This window comes from Bactrocera neohumeralis, chromosome 2, assembly GCF_024586455.1.
Source record: "Bactrocera neohumeralis isolate Rockhampton chromosome 2, APGP_CSIRO_Bneo_wtdbg2-racon-allhic-juicebox.fasta_v2, whole genome shotgun sequence".
Taxonomy (NCBI): Eukaryota; Metazoa; Arthropoda; class Insecta; order Diptera; family Tephritidae; genus Bactrocera; species Bactrocera neohumeralis.
The window spans coordinates 3,740,955-3,761,358 of record NC_065919.1 but is presented as its reverse complement, the minus strand read 5'-3'; the positions used below and the strand labels follow the sequence as shown (position 1 = coordinate 3,761,358).

The window sequence follows — 20,404 nt, the reverse complement described above, 5'->3', positions numbered from 1 at the left end:
ATGTTCGGTACTTTGCAAAAACAAAAAACAAAAATTTTGAAATTCAAGCTTGCTGCAATAGATAAAAAATTAGTTAAATAATCTAAAATTATTTAATTTGTTTATTCTGTTTCATTAATTATATATTAATTATTTATATTATTATTATTTATATTTTACCTTATTTTCTTAAAATTTTTGTTTTTCTTTTCAAAAGTAATATCATTAGCTTTTTGAGGTTATGTCAAAATGTAAAAACGAAACTAATAATTGTTAAAAATGAAATAGAAAACAAAAAACTAAAATTGGAACAAAAAAAAATTCACAAAAATTAAAAAAAAATTAGGAATATTTAAAAAAAATTTCCTCCGTCGAAAGTCTGTCAAATCAAATGCAAGTACGTAATTGGCGGGAAAAGTAGCAGTGAAGAAATAAAAACCACACTCAAAATGCAACACACCCCAACAACAACAAAACGAGTGGCGCTGTTGCACATTAAAGTTTTCACTAAAAATGAAATTTAATTGCAATTACAGCTGCAGCAACAACACAATAAAATAACAACAATTGGCGCAAAAGTAGCATCCACATTTCACCGGTGAACGCGCTTAAAGTCAATGTGCAGCAAAAGCGGCCGGCGTCACCGTCGCCGCCGCTGAGGAAAAGCGCGCACGACAAAAAGAGAGAGTATCCCACGTGGAGAGAATATGCGCGTAGCTATGCATTTTCGCCGCATTTCATTTGTTGCTTTCATTTCGTTGCCATTTTTTGGTCTTTTTTTTTTTGCATTTTCACGCATTTGTGTCGCCAGTAGCGTTGCTGCGGCTGGCGATTGCCTTGCACCTCCGCCGCCGTTTGTCAGCGTGTGCTCCCGATTGCCTTTGTTTACGATTATTGCCCCTTTCTTGTTGCCGGTTAAACCGCTGATAATTGCCGCGGAATGATTGTTCAATGTTTGCATGCGCTAGCAGCAGGAGTTGTTGAACTGTGGTCCGCCGTTGCATGCGACAAGTCAACAACCAAAAAATGTCATGCGTTTTCTTTGGGTTTTCATATGGATTTTCTTCATTCAATTGTGCGTGTTTTCACGCGGTAGTGAGCGATGTTTTTATATACATATGTACGCGTATGTACACATACACTTTGCAGCTTATAACATGGCAGCATTATTACATGCAACATTACTGCTGGACATAGAAAGAAAAACTAACTGTTTTTGGATTTAAGCCAAAAATCAAGTGTTTACTTGATTTTGCTAAAAAAATTTGCTTAGCAACTTTGCTGCAGCAACATTTATGTTTATAATAAAATGTTGCTGGCAATATTGTTGCAGCAACATTTGAAGTTTAATTTTTCTGTAAATATTTTTAAACCTAAAGTAAAGTGAAATAATTATTTCTTATTAGAAATAATTTCTCTAGCAACACATACTTATACAACTATTGTCTATTTATTTATTTTTTTTTTTTGCTGTAAAAATAAATTAAAGCAGACAGAAGTGAATCGAAAGCAACTACATGCCGATTAAGCAATGTGCAACATTCTAAAGAAAAGTTAAACCTTGAACCGCTTGTAAAAACCACCCGAATTAGAAAGCATTTTCTCAACTTCTTTTCCCTCAGCACATGTAAATGCTCACAGTTCGATTTTGGAAATGCCTAAACAACACTTAAACCATTACTGTCACCGAGCTGCCCCTAAATACTTTCAAAAGCAATCATTTTATATGCAGTAGCAAGCGCTTTTCCCTCACTTTCCACTGATTAAACTCACGCGGCGGCGCCCGAATTTCCTTAGCAAATTTTCACCATTTCGAAAACCATAAACAAATGAAGAAAATTTTCATTTTCACCGACAAACCACTGAGCGTTCAAGCGCACACCACTTACACGCATACATACAGGCGTATGTGCACACTTTGGTGTCCACCTCTACCTTTCTCTCAGCTCAATTGCAGGCGCTGCTTAACGCGCATACACCGCGCCATGCCGCTTTGCGCCGCTCCGCGCCGCTTACAAATGGTCAAATTGTAACGCATTAGATGAAGCGTTTGTATGCGTTGCTATTGTTATTGTTGCTGTTAGTTTTTCATTACCATTTCTTATATATGCGCGCACATATGTATGTATATTGCCATTTGTATAGAAAGTGCATAGAAAAGGTAAAAGCGGCAAAGAAAGCGCACAAGCGCCTTGTGAACGAAAAAGTCCATGCCGCCGCCAACTTGCAATCAATACAAATGGGAGTAAAGCAACAAAACCAAAAAAAAAAAACAAGCAGAAAGAGTAAGAGAAAACCAAAATAAAGTGATAGCCATGTGCTTAAACGTGCTGCCTTTCCACTCTCACCAGCTGGTGATATCCAACGCGTGAATCGTACCAACTCTCACCGCCATGTAAAAGTGGGCGAAAAAAGTTGAAATTGTAGCAGACGCTTATTTGCCTTTATTGCACCCGGCTTGACTTGCCAAGGGAGAAATCCGTCTAACACACACACACACACATGTACATATGTATGTGTATTTAAATCGGTGACGCGCTCTAACGCCACTGTGCGCTCAATTGCGCTTTAACATAACACACATGTGTGTGTGTGTGTCGTTTGCATTTCTCCCATAAACTAAGGCGGCTATGCGCCTGCTTGGCCGCTGACACTTTTTACTATTTTGAGTTCGGCTGTGTTCGCAAAACTCTCGTTCATTGGCATTTCACGCGTTTCACGTGCTGATTTCGTCGCTCTCAGCTTTCGCGCCGCGCTTTCTATTCGTGTGCATTGCGCGCAGCTCTTTTTTATTTTAATTGATTTGTGAGCGCGGCGATCGTATATTAATAGCGACCGCACATACATATATACATATACACGCATGCACATGAGCGCGCCGGCGCTTTGGCTGACTTTCGCGCACCTCGCTAGTTGGCGTTTGCGCATGCGCAGCGACTTTTAGGTGATCGCGCTGTTACCATTTCTTTTTAAGTTTTTTTTTTATCATTTTTACTGTATTATTGTTTGGTAATCTTTGTTGCTGTTTGTGTTGCATGGATATTTTCGAAATTTTGTGAAAACTATTATACAACTCCTGTGCTTAGTTCACGGCTTTTTGTTGGATTTAAAATTTGTATAATTTGTGCTTTGTTTTGTTTTTTCTCTTCTTGTGGTGGTTTATCCCACGCGCTTACCGCTCGCACAGCCCGCTTTAATTGTTTTCTTTTCTCTATTATGTTTATAAAGTGAAAAGTGAAAGAGCAGCGTTGCATGCGGAAGCGTGTTTTAGGCTTTGCGCAGTGAAAAGCTGTCGTGCGCCGCTGGCATTATCAGCCGCCCACGCTTTTTCACGCTGCCACTCTTTCTTTTATAATATTATTTTACATTTAAATTTTTTACCTTTTCACTTTTTTCTTATTGAAGCGTGAAAACAATGGCGGGAAAGCGCCAGGCCAACCAGCTCGCGCATGCCGCACAATTTTCATAGACGCCTCCTTTTTGGTGAAAACTACATACAAATATATGCCACGACAACCTTACGTAATACTCCGCTTTCGCATTGACAACCCTTTTTTGTTGCTTGATTTTCTTTTCACCATTTTTTTTGGGGAGTTTAGGCTATTAAAGCCTCTTGTTTAATCATCTTTAATGCTTACAGACATTAAAAAAAGCAACAACAGCAAATCGCGAAACTTTCATTTATTTATCACAATGACTTCAAATTATGTATTTATATTTACACGACAACTGATCGCGTTGGCGCGATCGCTCGTTTAGTTGCAGTGTAGTCACTAACTCCGCTTCACTGCGGTCTCGGGGGAGTTTCGTGTTAATTTCTGGTTTTTTTTTTGCACTTTTGGTTGACAGCTAATTTTGGTGATCAGCGCGCATTTGTTGTGTTAAATGTTCAGACCGTGCAACAACAAGCAGGGCCTTAGTGGAATCAGTCACACGAGTGATCGAGCCATCACTTAGCGTCGACGACACGCTAACTTATCACCCAATAAGGTATGCTTAAAGCCAATTTTGGGTAGTTTGTGGGGAAAAACACACACGCAACAAATGGTGGCTTGTATTGTAAAAAGTAAGCGTTAAGTAATATATCAGTTGCGGTTTCACAAAATTTACAACAGCGTTGATCATCGGTTGCTTAGCCACATAAAACAATATTAAAAAAAATAAAATAACATTAAATATTATATATTTAAAATAAACGAAAAGAAAAGAAAATAATTATAAAATTAAAAAATATATTAAAAATACCATTACTGCAAATTTTGTATATAATATAAATTTCATAAATTTAAAAAATTTCAATAAAAATAAAAAAAAAATTAAAGTTATAAAAATTCTTCTTCTTCTTAATTGGCGTAGACTCCGCTAACGCGATTGTAGCCGAGTTAACAACAACGCGCCAGTCATTTCTTCTTTTCGCTACGTTATAAAAATTAAGAATTAAAAAAATTAATATAAAACTATAAATATAATAATAAATTTTAATTATAATAATTTGGAAATAAAAATAATAATAATAATTGTAAATATAATAAATTAAAAAAAAAACATATATCATATTTAGAAGTAAAAAAAATTATAAACGTTATTAATTATTTAAATATAATTCAAAACCAATTTTTAAAATAATAATAATAAAATTATAAAAATAAGGTATTTAAAACAAAAAAAATTAATATAAAAATATTAAATTATAAATATAAATATTAAAAAACTTATAAAAGAAAATTTAATTATGAAAATTTGAAATAAAAAATAATAATTAGAAAAATAGTAAACCAAAAGAAAAATTATATGAATATATCATATTTAAAAGTAAGATATTTAAAAAAAAGTATAATAATAATAAAATTATAAAAATAAAAAGAAAATATAATGAAAATAAAAAAATACATTATAAAAACAATAAATAAAACAAAAAAATTGTAGTTATAAACGTAAGAACTTAAAAAAAAATATTATAAAAATTTAATTATTATAATTAGAAATTAAAAAAAAAATATTTTAATTAGAAAAAGTTTAAAAAATAATATCTTAAGTTATCTAGATTTCCATTGCTATTTAAGCACATGGATTTCCATTATGTTTATTTAACCTACCTAATGTTTTACTACTTTTCTGTTTTCGTTTCTACCTTTGTCTCTATATTTTTGTTTTATTTTTCGGGTCAGCTCTTTGAAAAATGTCATATGCATATTATTTAGTCCGTTTTTATTCGCTGCCCATGTGCTTACATATAGTACTTACATACATAAATGTGTATATATACATATGTATTTGTGTTCGTATTTACATCACTTCCGTAACTTAAAATATACACTTGCTTTTTTTTTGTTTTTGTACTCGAAAAATTACACAACAGTGAAATCGTCATTTTGAAGCCATGGTCGAAATCGCTTCAATTTACAGCCATGTGAAATAGAAAAGCAACTCTGTCATAATGACATGTAAATAATACGTAAAAATGTATGATAATTTTATGTAAAATTTTTCGGTATGGTTATCTGTATATTATGTTTCGTTGCATATAGCATTTAATGCATTTTGGAAAAAGTAAAAAAAAAATAATACTGAACGAAAAGAATGTTTTGCTTTTCCTTTTTTGATATAATTTTTCGATCCGGAGACAACCAGGTGGCTTGATGAATTTTTCTATGCTGGAATCTAGTAGCACAGATAACCATTTTTGGGCTCCGGCGAAGTCAATCAGCCTCAACCCAATTGGGGATGTTTCATAATGGAGGCTGAATTTGGCGACCATTGTGCCAAAGATACCTTCTTTCCCAACCCTGACGTTAACGTCGCCAAGCATGATTTTGACATCGTGGCGGGGCAGCTTTCGTAGGTGCGCTCCAAGCGCTCATAGAAGGCATCTTTGGTCATATCGTCCTTCCCTTCCATCGGGGCGTGGGCACAAATCAGCGATATGTCGGAGGCTGTTGTTTTCTTTTCATTAGGGCGTTTTTTACGTTGCGGATCTCAAATACAGCGCACAACCTCTGGGGCAGATGTTTGTCTTCTAACTTTAGCTCGCCTTCATATAGATGTTCATTGGCTACCCAGAGGATACTTGGTCTAAGACCGGAAGTTCTGAGCTGCTTGAGCCATATGTAATCGTTTCTGACCACTTCCAGGTGAATGGCGCTCCGAGAACTTTCTTTGTCCTTCAGTGTCTTTTTTTCTTAAATTTAATTTTTTAACGTTTTTAATTTTACTTAAAGTTGTTTCTTATTTATTTTTTTAAGGTGTTTTCATATTTTTTCCACCTAAGAGGCATCTTGCGAAAATAAGAACATTCGCAGCATTAAACATAAATTTCTCGCTTTGAAAGCGACACGCGTGCTTGCTTTGTAATAAAATAGCTAATTTATAGATACACTACATGCACTCATACATATATGTACTCATAAAACATACATATGTATATAACAACATTTATCGTATGATTTCATACTGTGAAAGCGTAGACGACAGTTAGAGCAACACTAATAAGATATTTTCTCAATTTGTTTCCATACTTTTTTAATTTAAAAATTTAAGTGCCATTCATTAATTAATAAACATTTTATTAGTGCTTAATTATGGCATACTTTGTTAATAAATATGCGCATTTGCATATATGTCTGTATATTTTTGAATTTATGTGCATGAAAAGTAACATTTATGAGTCGCAGATGATGATTGTTGTTAAATAAGTTGTTTATGACCAATTATTTGTATACTTTGTATTTATATTATCCAACATTCTAAACTGAGATTTATTTCGCGTCTGACTAATTTGCTGTACTTACTCGAATTAGTGTGATTAAGGTGCTCACATAATTATTTGAATTCACGTTGCAGTCACAGGGTTGCTTTGATATTTGTAATTTTTTTTTTTTTACTTTCTGAACATTTCTCTCCCTGTGTGTGTTTTTTGCCTGCTCATGCTGTGTTTGTTGTTGCCTGCATGTTGTGCTGAATGCATATAATCAGCAACTCCCATTCACTTACCACCGTCTTACACCTTGTTGATCACACGTTCAGCTTATTTTGTTGCCTTTTGTGTGTGCTCTGCTCCCTCTCGCGACGCCTTGTCGCTTCCACCCATTCCTCTGCTCTGCTTTTTCGATTTTCACCATTTTTTGCCATTGCCTTGTCTGAAGTTGCAGTTCGTCTGTTGATCATGTGCTTATATGGCTGGCTTTGTATTCGCTTGATGCCGTTAATCGCTGTCGTGTCTTCGGCTTGGTGCTGCTGGTGGGTGTAGAAACTCAACCGGAAGTGCAGATCACTTCGCGTCGTTTTACAAAAATTTCTCCACTTTTTTATTATGCATCAAATACATACATACACACCGTCATGCATAGGTACATACATACATACATATGTAATCATTATTTTTCTCGGTTGTCACTCCGTTACGTTGTTTGGGCATTTATTGTTGTCGGGTGCTGTGGCGAGTTTTTCACTCAAGTTGCGCATTTTTTTCCAACATATCTTCATTCCCGTTGGTTTATCATCTGTTATGTGCTGCTAACATGAAAGTTAACGTTTATTTAAATTAAAATGGCTTTGTTGTTTTCACTGATGTTGGCGATTAGTTGTTAGTTGTTGTTGTTGTTTTTGTTGCTGTTGTTCGTTGACTTGCCAGCAGTAGCAGTAATAACTTGCGCTCTATTAATGTGCCGTTTGTTGTTATTGCCTGTTGCTGCATAGTTTTCTTTTACACATGTCGGCTTTCTACCCTTTTTCCCAAAACACAGCAACAATTTTATCGCCTCTTTATTTTCAATTAATGCAAAGTGTTTCTTATTAGTCCGCCTTTCGTCGTCATCAACGCCATCATCATCTCCGTCGTCGTGGTCGTCGTCGGCGTCGCATTTTACTATCATTTACATACGGTATTTATTGTGTTGTTGCATTCAACTCCACATTTTTTAAGTTTATTTTTTATTATTTTATAATTTCTTTTTTTGCTTCGAATTTATTAAACAGTTGCTGCACAGTTAAGCTATGCTATATGTATCTATTTTTATTATTGTTGTTGTTGGTTGTGAGGAAAATTAGTGAAAGGGGGTAGCCAAGTGGTTGGCCGCTGATGATATAAGCAACGACCGGTAAAGGAAAGTAAGCGTGATCTCTTGGGTTTATGCTTATATTGGCGCTGTTGTTGTAATTACTTCCAATAGACATTTGTTATTGTTGCATTGTATTTGTGTAGTGAAAATGCGCAAGTGAAAACTCCTACAATTATCCAGTTGGGAAATTTTCAATTACTCAAACTGGGTGGACATTACCAGTCTACATACTTATACATGTACATACATACATACATATGTATATTTTATTTAAAAATTGATTGAACTAAATCCAATTAAAAACAGCATACAACTAGAATTTAATACGTTAATTAATTACTTTACTTAGCAAAATTATTTACAAAATGAAGATAAATTCCAAATAAAAATTATTCAATAATTTTAATTAATTAAAATAATTATTCAATTGAATATAAATTAAAAAAAATAAATATTTTGTTAAAATATTAAAAAATTTTGTTAATTAAATTAATTAATTACCTTAATCAACAAAATTAATTGATTAACCAATTAATGAGTTAGTTAAATTAACAAAATTAGTTAATTAATTTATGTAATTAGCAAAATAAATTTAAAATAATTATTCTCGTCCTTTTGCAAAACGTTTAATTAATAAAATTAAATAAATACTTTAATTAACAAATTTAATTACAAATTAAAAATTAATTTTAATTAATTAAATTAAATTTTAAATTAAATGAAAATAATTAAAATACATTTTTTATGCTAAAAAATTAAAAAATACGTTAATTAATTATTTAGTTTAATTGACAAAATTAATTTCAAATTTAAAAGGTATTAAATAGTATTTAGTTTGTTTAACAAAGTTTATTGAATAATTTTAATTAAATAAATTTTAAAATAATTAATTAATTTGGCGGATATAAGATGCTCTGGGTAATAAATTAATACAATTTTTTATTAGAATCATTTGGAGCTCAATTAAGTGATTTATAAAAAAATTATATTTAACAAAATTAATTTATTGACTTGCCTCGCGAGCGGGTTTAAGCAACGTGCGGAGCATTTTAAAGACACAAAGGCGTTTAATACTCGAATCACGAAAACTTTTTGTACCATTTAATACTCATTTTTACAAGGCAGCTGATGTTTAGGGCTAATAGGATCATTAATAATTTTACAATACATACCATTCGCACCTTCAGCACTAACGCAGCCTGTGTCGAGATCTCCGAAGAATACTATCAAGAAATACAAATACAAAGCTAAAAAAGAAGGTGAAAACAAAAGGGGCAAATATCAAAAAGTGATATACGGTGTACGAAATATTGAATAGATACACGATGGAATGACGCATAAGCTGTCCGAGGAAGCCGGGCCTGTCGCACATTTACTGCATGCAACATTTGCTGCGTGTCGCCGTCGCCGCTCCCAACAAAGAACCAAGCAAGCAACCCAGCCAAGCGCGCCAAGAAAGTCAACATAAACGGCGGATTAAATAAAAATGATGAATTAAGAGGGCAGCCAACGACAAATGGACGTAGCGGCTGGAGAGGGCACAGAGGCAGATGTAGAAGGGCGGCTAACCATGCCAGTGATGGATGGATAGATCCCGATGTGCCGGCTGACAGACACAAAGTTGCACAAAGCAAGGCATTTATGGTGTGTTGGAGCAGTGGTCTCCGGTTAGATGGATTGCCTTTGCGAAGGCAGCGTAACGAATAGATAAACGAACGTGCGTTAAATACTGGATGTGCGGCAATAAAGTAATAAAGCAACAAAAAGAAAGAAAAAAGGAGCACCGCTTAATACTTAGGTAAACGGATTGAGGGCGAGCGAGGCACAGCGCTTCAGGGTCAAGCGACAGAGGTAGTTATTGATGGCTGGATGTTTTGCGCAGCGCACTGATTTAAGACGGCAGATGTGACGCCAACACGCAAACGAAGCTATGGAAGCTGCGCATAAGAAGTGATAAAAAAAATGAAATAATAATAAAAATAAGAGGGAAACTAATCTGAAAGACATGTCATAAATGCAATTGTAGCCGATGCTTGATTAGAAGCGGGCTGCTTACATGCGGCTTGCAACATGCATCAAAACTAATCTGAAGCATTCTTGAAGCGCGGTAAATAGAGCAAATCCGTAGAAACAGCTGGTTTCGCGCGGACTGTGACTGTGAAGAAAGGCGTTAAGACACATCGTGTAACAGCGGCGCTGTTACAGACAAGCATTCATGCCGGCTAAAGCAACGCCTAGAATCAAAAGAGGCACACAGTAAGCTGAAGCGCGTCGAAGAGATGGACAGTTTGACAGCAGAAATGCCGCTATGAGGCCACCCAGTAGCGCCACATGCATGCGTTCCTCGAGTTCTTCGTTATTTCTTATATTAATTTAGCCGTTGCACCAACAAAAGCAAAGACAACACATTGCATTTGCTTTTTTAAATGATTGTAGCACACAAGCGTGCATAATTGCGTCTGCCGCTGACTAATGTGTGGATTTAACTTGCTTCAATGCGATCACTTGCACGATCAATCTTTTTCAATTTCAATTTCATTTGTTTTTTAATTTTTTACTTATTGTTATTGTTATTTTTTTACCTTTTTTATATTTTGTGGACTTTAAGCTTTAAAACTAGCATAGCCAATTGCTAATAGGAATGTGATTAATTATTTTGTGGCCGGGCATACTGTTATAGACTATAAATGACTATCAAACTTTATTGACAGATTTAAAAAAAATTATTGATTAGTAATTAGCGTAATTAAAAAAATTAAAAGAATAAAATTTATTGTGCCAGTTGGCTTAAAGCAAAGCAGGCATTTCGAATTGAAACTATTCAAATATATAAATGTGATATTTAGGCTTAAGACTTTTTGGAAAACATACAGTAATGTCCGAAAAATATTATGAAAAAAATAAAATAATATTTAATAGTTTTAAAAAAATATTATTAAAATTTTTAATAATAAAAAAAAGTTATGAAAAAAAATTATTAAAAATAAAAATAAAACAAATGGTATTTATTATTTAGTATCATATAAAGAAAATAGAAAATGAAAACAACATAATATTTAATAAATAAAATATGTAATAATAAAAAAATAAATGGTAATGAAAAAATTAAGAAAAATAAATTAACAAACAAATTAATTATTTAAAATTATCATTTACAAATAAAGAAACACAAATTTATAAATATTAAAAAATTTCAGATTTGAATTTTTTCAATTAATTTTGAACAAACAAAATGATTGAAAAGTCATACTATATTCTTAAATAAACAATCATAACAAATTTAAATTACCTCAATCAACATAAGAATTACTTTAATTAACAAAATTAATTACAAATTGATTCAATAATTTCAAATAAATAAAAAATTTTCTAATGAATAAAAATAATTAAAAATTTTTATTTCAAAAAATAATTAAAAATATTCTTTTTTTCTAAAAATTTAAAAAATGCCTTCATTAAATAATAAGCTTAATTAAACAAATTAATTTCAAATTCAAAATTTATTAAATAGTTTTAATTAAATAAATTTTAAAATAATTAACTAATTAGTTTGGCTGATCTATGTAAGCTGCTGTGGGTAATAAATGAATCCAATTATTTATTAGAGCCTTTATTATTTATTTATAAAAAAAATATAAATAATTAAATTAAATGATTGACTTGCCTCGCGAAGTGGTTTAAGCAGCGTCAATTACAACCAAAATGGTGTTCACAGCATTATTGACTGCAAACCTAAGAAAAAATTATGATTAAAAATAAATTTAAATATACATATGTGCATATGTACAAAATTACAATTAAATTAAAAAATAATAATAATAACAAAACTAAAAATTTAGATCTAAAATTGAAATAATATATAAAAATCTGAAAATATTTCAAGACAATATAGCAATTAAATTAATTACACTTAATATTAAAATGAAATGAAAAAAAATTAAATACTTTAATTTTAAAATTTATAAATTTTAATTTTTTTTAAACAAGTTAAAACAGATTTTGCTTTTCTGTTCCAAAAAAAATTAAATAAATATGTGTTAAGCCTTTCTCTTTAAACCTATATACAGTTTTCCAATCCACACACACACAAATACACTTTTAAATCGTTTTAAACTAATTAATTATTTTTTTAAGAAATGAATAATAGCTTACTTTCACACACTTTCAATTGCCACATGAAAAATCGTATTCAGATTTCTCCAAAACAAAGCAACAACAAAAAGACTGTAGCTACTGCAACACCCACACAATTACTACATATATGTACACACATACATACACACGTATGAACTTGAAGAAGCTACACGCTAACAAAATTAATTTGATTATTTTTTTTTTTTTTTTTTTAAGTTGTGAAATTTATGCACAACTACTAAAATGGTAAATTTTCACACCCTTCCGTATTAGTAGCGACAGTTGAAATTAGCATAAGTTAATTGCGGCAATAAAAATTATTACAATACCGTAATAATAGTGGTGTCAGAAAAGCTGTGACTACAAAAATTTTGCCAGAAAATGGATAACGTAGAAACTTTTAGGGAAAAATAATATAGAAAATTAAAAAAATATAATAATAATATGACACATTTTTTGTGATATACGCCATCTCTAGTACAAATCCATACATATGTATATGTAAGTACATATTTAGTATTAGTAATATGGACTTTTACAATAAACTAGGAGTGGCATTTGTCCTTCTTGTTTACCTGCATACACATGACGTTTGTATGTATTTGTCCTTATATGAGAGCCTGCATATACTGCAGACCTTTGAAGGACTTCATCGCTGTGCCTCAGGATATTTCTTTATTCGTTACCTTTATATTTATTGCATTTATGCTGGGTGTTTATGTGTATTACCTTTTCAATTACATACATATACTCGTATGCACATATGCCTAGGTAAGGGAAATCCCTGCAGGAAATTTCTTGACTTTGACACCTAAAATTGATTATTTTATTAAAATTAAAGTTCAGAATCGATTATTTATTATACAAATGTTGGAAATCGCAAACTTTGGATTCTTATTTACACTAAAATTTTATTCAAAATTATAGTCTCATACTATATACTATGTATATCAAAAAAAAGTTTGGTTAACCTAACCTATAAAAAAGTTAGTCAAATGATTTTGGCAAGAATTATAATTTTTCTTACTTTTTCTTATTTTAACACATTTCATATTAAATACCCGGCTTTTATGTATAAATAAGGTTAAATTTAAAGTTGAATTCAATAGAAATAATAAATTTCGCACAATAAACAAAAATAAGTGAAATTTATTCAGACAAGAAATTAAACTGTACACTAGTGTTTAAATAATTTAAAAAACTACCCTGCGTACTTGAAATAAATAATTCACTTACATATTTTTTATTTAATTTTTTCAAGTTTTTTAAATTATTAAACAAATTGAAAAAAATGTCAAAAAAAATTAATAAAAATTGTGTATAATTTATTTAATAATTTAAAAAATTCTAAATCAATCTGTTGTCAAAATAAGAGCTGTAATTTTGCATTTAAATCGTTTTTACACAACAAAATTCTTAAGTAATTCACTCTTCAAAAAAAAAAAAAAAAAGAATTCCTACATGGCAGCATATTGCACACAAACACAAACTCATAGCTAAATTTTTAGCATAACACCTTGGGCATTTTGGTGTGTGTATGTGTGCACATTCGTACTTGAAACTGCAGCCGCTTCCTTCGGCGCAACGCTCGGCCACTCTGCTCACCGACAGCAATGGCAGCAGCATCATTAAGGCCGACGGCATGGCATTGTTATCAGCAGCGCGGCGGCTAAAGTGTTGCTACCTTGAAGGGCGACGAAACCGCAGCTCATGATGCAGGCGCACATACACACATACATATGTATGGATGTATACCTAAATGAATTCACAGTGATTCCTTCGCTATCTTACTTCCTTCCTTTTGCACTGTAATGCGTGTTTGTTGTTGTTGCCTCTACGCTTGATTTTTTCGCTGCATAGGTGTTTCGTAAATATTTATTTCATACCATTTTGAAATTGTTTCAACTTCACAATGCGGCTTGTTTTTCTTACTATTGTTGTTGTTGTGCATTACTGCGTTGTAGTCTTCATTTTCATTGCCTTGCTTACGAATAGATTCCCGTATTTCAGCTAGCTGCCTGTGCGGCGAGAGAGCGCGACGACGAAATAACTGGCCAACTGCCTGCTTACCTCCTATTCTTGTCGTTGTCATTGTTGTTTTCATGTCTCCTCCAATATGCAGTTGTTGCAGCCAATGAAACGCACTTTCAGCGCTCGTTTTGCCTTTTGTCTTTTGCCTCCTTGCCAATGTTGACAATTTCGTTCTGTTTTGTTTGTTAGTGTCATCTGTTTGCCGCTGCGCTGCTTTACGGTACCTTCTTCATCCATCTCAGCGGCATCTGCAATGCTCTCTTAATAAGAAATCATCTGCTCAGTGTTGTGTGTCGGTGTGAGAATTGTTCTTTGTGCTTCGAAGACGGCAGTGCGTGTATCCTGCTTTAGTGGCTCCTGCATTGATCCTGTCGGCGGTATTCTTTAATTGTGAGTCGTCGTTGACAGTCGCCGGTTTATTTTTAGTGAAAAAATATTCAGAAAACTAATTTTGTTGTTAAATTGTGTTATTTAATTAGTTAATGTGCCAAATGTTTATTATATATGAATACTAAAACGGCGGCTCGTTAAAAAAATGTTGTGCACATAAATGAAATTAAATATCACCGCCTAATAACAACTCCGTCCAACCTTCGTGAAGCCTTCGCACTACTCCCTTTGCATACAAACATAAATAACGAGGAATAGCGCTCAGCTCTTTGTGTTTAAATCAAAACTAACTGCATACGGCCAAGCTACTTGCACATCGCTGAGCTTTCACTAAGCTCAACCCAGAGCACGCGTCCTCAAACACACTTAATTTATTTGCGCTCATTTTACTCTCGTGTTAATTTTAGTTGTTATTCTCGTTGTCTATAGTCTATTTTTTTGTTATTTCAACACCCCACACCACATTTATTTTGCTCCACAACTTGTCAATTAATGCCAGTTAATTCAATAAATTAACTCAAACTGGAGCATTCGGCAATTGTGCGATTATTAAAATACATTTCGTCGAAAGCGTCTGCGGCTGCAACAGCGACGTCGGCACTAATGCCGTCGTCCACAAGCACAGCCGTTTCTACATCGTCGCCGTCGTCTTCGTCATCATCAATTTCGCATTCGTTTTCATCGTCATCTTCGTCTACAGCTTCACGATCCGCACTAGACTCAGCGCCCTCCTCTACAACGTCACAGCTGAGCCACAGCCACAGCTCGGTTGCAGCGGCTACAACTACAACTTCAACTTCATCATTGCCATCTGCCTTATTGTTGGCATTGGCCGCGCCAGCAGTCGCCTCTTCCGCTTTGTCATCATCACCTTCACCGAGCACAGCAGCGCCAGTAACTCCGTCCACAACGCCATCGCCACCTCCAGCAAGCGCGTCATCACCTTCATCATCGTCATTGCGCACCATCACGCCGTTCCGCGTCTCCACGGCACATTCTCATTCAAAATTAATACCAATCGAATTCGATCGCAATATAATGGATTTAATTTATGAACCGGCGAGGTGAGTGTGTAGTGTTGTTGCTGTTTGGTTCTTTTTTGTTGTTTTTGCCGCTGTGCGTCTATAAAGGTTATTAGCTTGGTGCATACATTATTTTCGATCTTATATGAAGCGTGTTTTATGAACTTTTCTGATGGCCAAACGAGTGCTGTGTGCGCGTGTATGTGTGTGTATGCGCGTGTTTACTGCCACAAATGTTAGTGTAAAACTACCGAATGACATTGCAAATTTGCAATGTTTCATCAAACATCACCAGTTATGCATTTAAAAAGTATCAACAACAACAAAACGCATTTCTTATGCCGCGTCCAAGTGGGCTTTGTCACGTATTGGCTGCAATACTTGACTATTTTCGTAACAACAGTGTGCTTCTGAAACTCTAAAACACTAGCTTTAATAACGTTTAAAAATCAATGTTATTACTTTTGTAGCTTAAAACAGCTTTTGATGTGACATAATATGTATTTGTGATATTTATAAACCGGGCTTTGGTCACGCAGAGTCACCTCTCGTGCGAACGACTTCAAAATTTAGTTTTTGTTGCTCATTTCAATGCAAATAATCAATCTAGTTATAAGAATTTGTAAGGAAAATATTATAAATATTTTTTATAAAGTAACCTTGAGTCTGTATTGGTTTCCCAAGTCTGAACTCTCATTATATCTAACCCGTATTGTTTCCGTTTTGCGATCAAATAATTCAAAGAGTAAAAAAGTTCACACTTGTATAGCTACAGATATTATTTCTGAAAAACTCTATGATGCATGCTTTATTATTTAGGGAACAAATGTAAAAATATCTTATATGGTTAAACCCAGAGGTAATGTAAGATATAGTTCTTTAATTTTAACCCTTTTCTCTAAACAAAACATTTTAAGATCAAAGCAATTGAATGACAGAATAAAATAATAAAAACTACTTTTTGAACTTCAAAACAATAGATGACGAGCGAACGTCATTACAACAAAAGCTTCGAACTGACATTTACTTACAGAAGATTTCTTACGTCGATTGTGCGACGATTATGTGTCAACATAAAACTGCAGATATTAAAATAGTTTCAGAAAAATACGCAGAACAATAGAGTTGTTAAAGATCTTCTTCAACCAAAACAAGGAAAAGAAATTTTAAATTTTGTCTAAAAAGGGTTAAAAGCACAATAATTTCTTTTATTTAAACTGTCATTGAGTGCAAGAAAAAAGCGTGCTTTGAAATTGAGAAAATATAACAAAAGAGCAGAGAATATTCTTATCGCCAATAAGCTTTAAGCAAAGAAAAATAATGAAAGCTCAATATAAAATTGTTTTGTAAAGCTAAAAATGCATTGTTTTGCCAAATTATTTTTTTTTACCAACAAAGTAGCTTTGCTTTGAAAATCACTTTCCTTTTTACTAACTGAAATCTAATTGAAAGCGGTATAGCTTTGCTATAAACTATTTCGTATACCAGAAATTATTTTTTTGTACTTAATTTATAGAAAATTGATTTTGTGGTAGCAAGTTCTGTTCACATTTTTCCAACACTAAAAACAATCTAAAAATTTTACGCTGACAAGATCTTGAAAACTTTTTAGTAAGACAGATTTTGAGGTTATGCCACAGCAAGAAACGGCTGTTACAACCGTTAGACTGAGATAGCTATAGCTCACATACAAACATATATCTCTTTAGCGCACATTATTTACACAAACTTCAACTTGTACTCACCATTTCGCTTTTTCATTTATGATTGCAGATTGCCGGTGAACGAATGTCAGGCAATTCAAGCCGCTAGAGTGACATCTAACCTGAGCGCATCGAGTAGTACAATGGCGGTCAGTCGAGTACCATCGCCACCTCTGCAGGAAGTAAATACGCCCGTAGCCGAAAATTGGTGTTACACACAGGTAAGAATAAATAATAATAAAATATAAAATAAATTTTAAAAAAATTTAAAAAGAATATATAATTATTTTCTTTAATATTTATATTTGTTTTAGTAAAAAAATTTAAAAAAATAATGATTTTTTAATAAAAATATATAAAAAAAAATAAAGAAAATATTTTTATATTAAACAAAATATTTAAGAGATTTAAAAATTAATAAAGATATTTAAGGAAACAAAATAAGCAAATAAAAAAATATTATATTATTACAAAATATATGCACAAATTGGCAGTTTATTTATTTAACACTTAAGTGAAACTAAAATTATGTCAACATAACTCTAGTATTGCACAGCGAACTATTTTCCCACCCTACAACCCCTGGCAGCCGCTCAAGTACATGTTATAAGTTTACATAAAGAATTTTTACAAAACTACAGCCACACATTCATACACATTTGTATAAATATGTACACTTGCAATGAGCAATTGTGTAATGCACTGGGCAACTGCGCAGTGTAGAAACAGCAACAATGTCGTAGAGAAATGTAGAAAATGTGAAATTGAGAAACTGCAGGAATTCATAAAAAATTGTTTGCTTGCAATGAAATTCAAGCGCTCTACTGCCTTTATTCTTTTTTGTTATTTTTGTTTTTTTTTTTTTTTGTACTTTTACAATTCTACACATTTCACTAGGCTTTTGTGCGCTTTGCTCGCATTGCTTGCTGGCTTGCTTATGTGCTGCGCTTGTGCACACCTGAAACCCTGACCTTCTTCGCATGCACCTTGGCTTTATATGTAGCATATTTCACTTCCTCGTTCGTCGCTTGAATGATTGAATTTCAAGTGGCGATGAAATATTCACTTCCTCTCAACCTCAGCTCTGCTAACTCGCAAGCGCGGCAGCAAAAAAAAATAAAAGATAATTGAAGAAAAAAGAGAACAAAATTCGCGTGCTAGTTCGTCACCACTCAGCGCAACGCGCCATCACGACGTCAACCTAAAGCGTTTCACACGCACTACCTGCAATTTGATTTTTGTGACTACTTATGCATACATACATACATACATACATCTGTATATACTTATCACACTCTGCCCTTGCTAGCATTATTCTATCAATTACTAGAACTTTTATTCAATACATCAATCCCTCATTCGCGTCATTTAAATAAAAAAAGGGAGCTGCTCAAACTATGTATTTCCTTTTCTTTTCAATTTTCCTTGGAGAAAATCTTTAATTAATGTTTGTTTGCATTTAGTTTCTGGTTTCATTCTTTTGTTTACTAATTTTTATTTTATTGCCTCAAATTTCATTGCCTTCATCATTCGATTGTAATTACAAAAACAAAAATGTTATTTGAACCCTCCCTAAACGCATAATAATTTTTGGTTGCTTTTGTTTTTCGATAAATTTTCTCATGAAATCTGAGTTAATTTCGCTTTAATGTTTTTTCGTATTTATATACAATACTTAGATATAAAAAATATAAAGTTTCATTAAAAAACAAATTACCAAATTAAAAAAAATATATATATGTATATGTATAGTATATATAAAGTCTGGTTATTTATTATATATGGCTGCTTCTATTCACAATTCCTTCGATACCCTATTGTTCGATATTTATTTAAAATAATATTTAACCACCATAAGTGTTGGAAAAGAAAAAAATTTCGTTGAATATTTTCTCACCACACATGAATTTTCTTTAAGTTACATAAGATCTTATATAATATTATTATATAATATACATTATGATATGTACATATATATATTTAACATTACCTCTAATACTCTTTATTAATTCCATAAATTTGCTTATATTTTATTTTAGGTGAAAGTGGTGAAATTCAGTTATATGTGGACCATAAATAACTTTAGTTTTTGTCGCGAGGAAATGGGTGAGGTACTGAAATCGTCCACATTCTCTGCCGGTGCTAGTGATAAACTGAAATGGTGAGTAAAGACCAAATAAAAAAAAATAAGAAAAGTAGTTAACTTCGGTTGCAAGGAAGCTATAATAGCCTTCACAAATAAAAAATATTCCTTAAAAGAACTTTAATGGGTCAGCCTGCTATATGCTGTAGTGATCCAATCTAAATAATTTTGAAGATTGCATCATTGCCGAGCCAAATTTGGTGAAGATGTCTCGTAAATTGAAAAAGCTATTCACACAAGCACTTGATTTCGATTGTTCAGCTTCTATGGCGGCTTACAATAGTATTTAGTTCTAAGAAATTAAGAAAAATTCAGAATAATTTATTAATAATACGTTTTTCTTAAAATAGCAGCAATTTTATAAATATTCTCTTTTCTTTTACCATTTTCCAGGTGTTTACGCGTCAATCCAAAAGGTCTCGATGAGGAAAGCAAAGACTACCTGTCGTTATATTTATTATTAGTTTCGTGTAATAAATCAGAAGTTAGAGCCAAATTTAAATTTTCCATACTGAATGCGAAAAGGGAAGAAACCAAAGCCATGGAATCGCAGAGGTAAATACACAAAGCGCATTTTCCTATTGACACACAGTTTTAATTAATGCGCAAATATCATTTTTCCATCCCCTTTTAGAGCTTACCGTTTTGTACAAGGCAAAGATTGGGGCTTCAAAAAGTTCATAAGACGAGATTTTCTATTAGATGAGGCCAACGGTCTGCTGCCTGAGGACAAATTAACCATATTCTGTGAAGTTAGCGTTGTAGCTGATAGTGTGAATATCTCTGGTCAATCAAATATTGTACAATTCAAAGTACCCGAATGTCGATTATCTGAGGATTTGGGTGCATTATTTGATAATGAGAAATTCAGTGATGTTACGTTGGCGGTGGCCGGACGGGAATTTCAAGCGCATAAAGCTATTTTGGCAGGTATGGCGCATTTAA

The 20,404-nt window shown here is 32.8% G+C and overlaps 1 protein-coding gene across 8 annotated transcripts in view; it reads left to right on the top strand.

Annotated features, from left to right (window-relative positions):
• LOC126751158 (protein roadkill) overlaps positions 1-20,404 on the top strand; it is a 178,285-nt gene that overhangs the window by 150,767 nt on the left and 7,114 nt on the right. For 7 of the 8 annotated variants that reach the window (XM_050461199.1, XM_050461198.1, XM_050461196.1 and 4 more), the window contains 4 exons: positions 17,387-17,537; positions 19,356-19,477; positions 19,853-20,014; positions 20,094-20,389. In XM_050461199.1, the coding sequence (XP_050317156.1) occupies positions 17,460-17,537; positions 19,356-19,477; positions 19,853-20,014; positions 20,094-20,389 (658 nt within the window). In that variant the 5' untranslated portion in view covers positions 17,387-17,459. Of the gene's footprint in view, positions 1-15,614; positions 15,656-17,386; positions 17,538-19,355; positions 19,478-19,852; positions 20,015-20,093; positions 20,390-20,404 lie in introns of those variants that run through there. The other variant, XM_050461195.1, reaches the window with a different exon arrangement.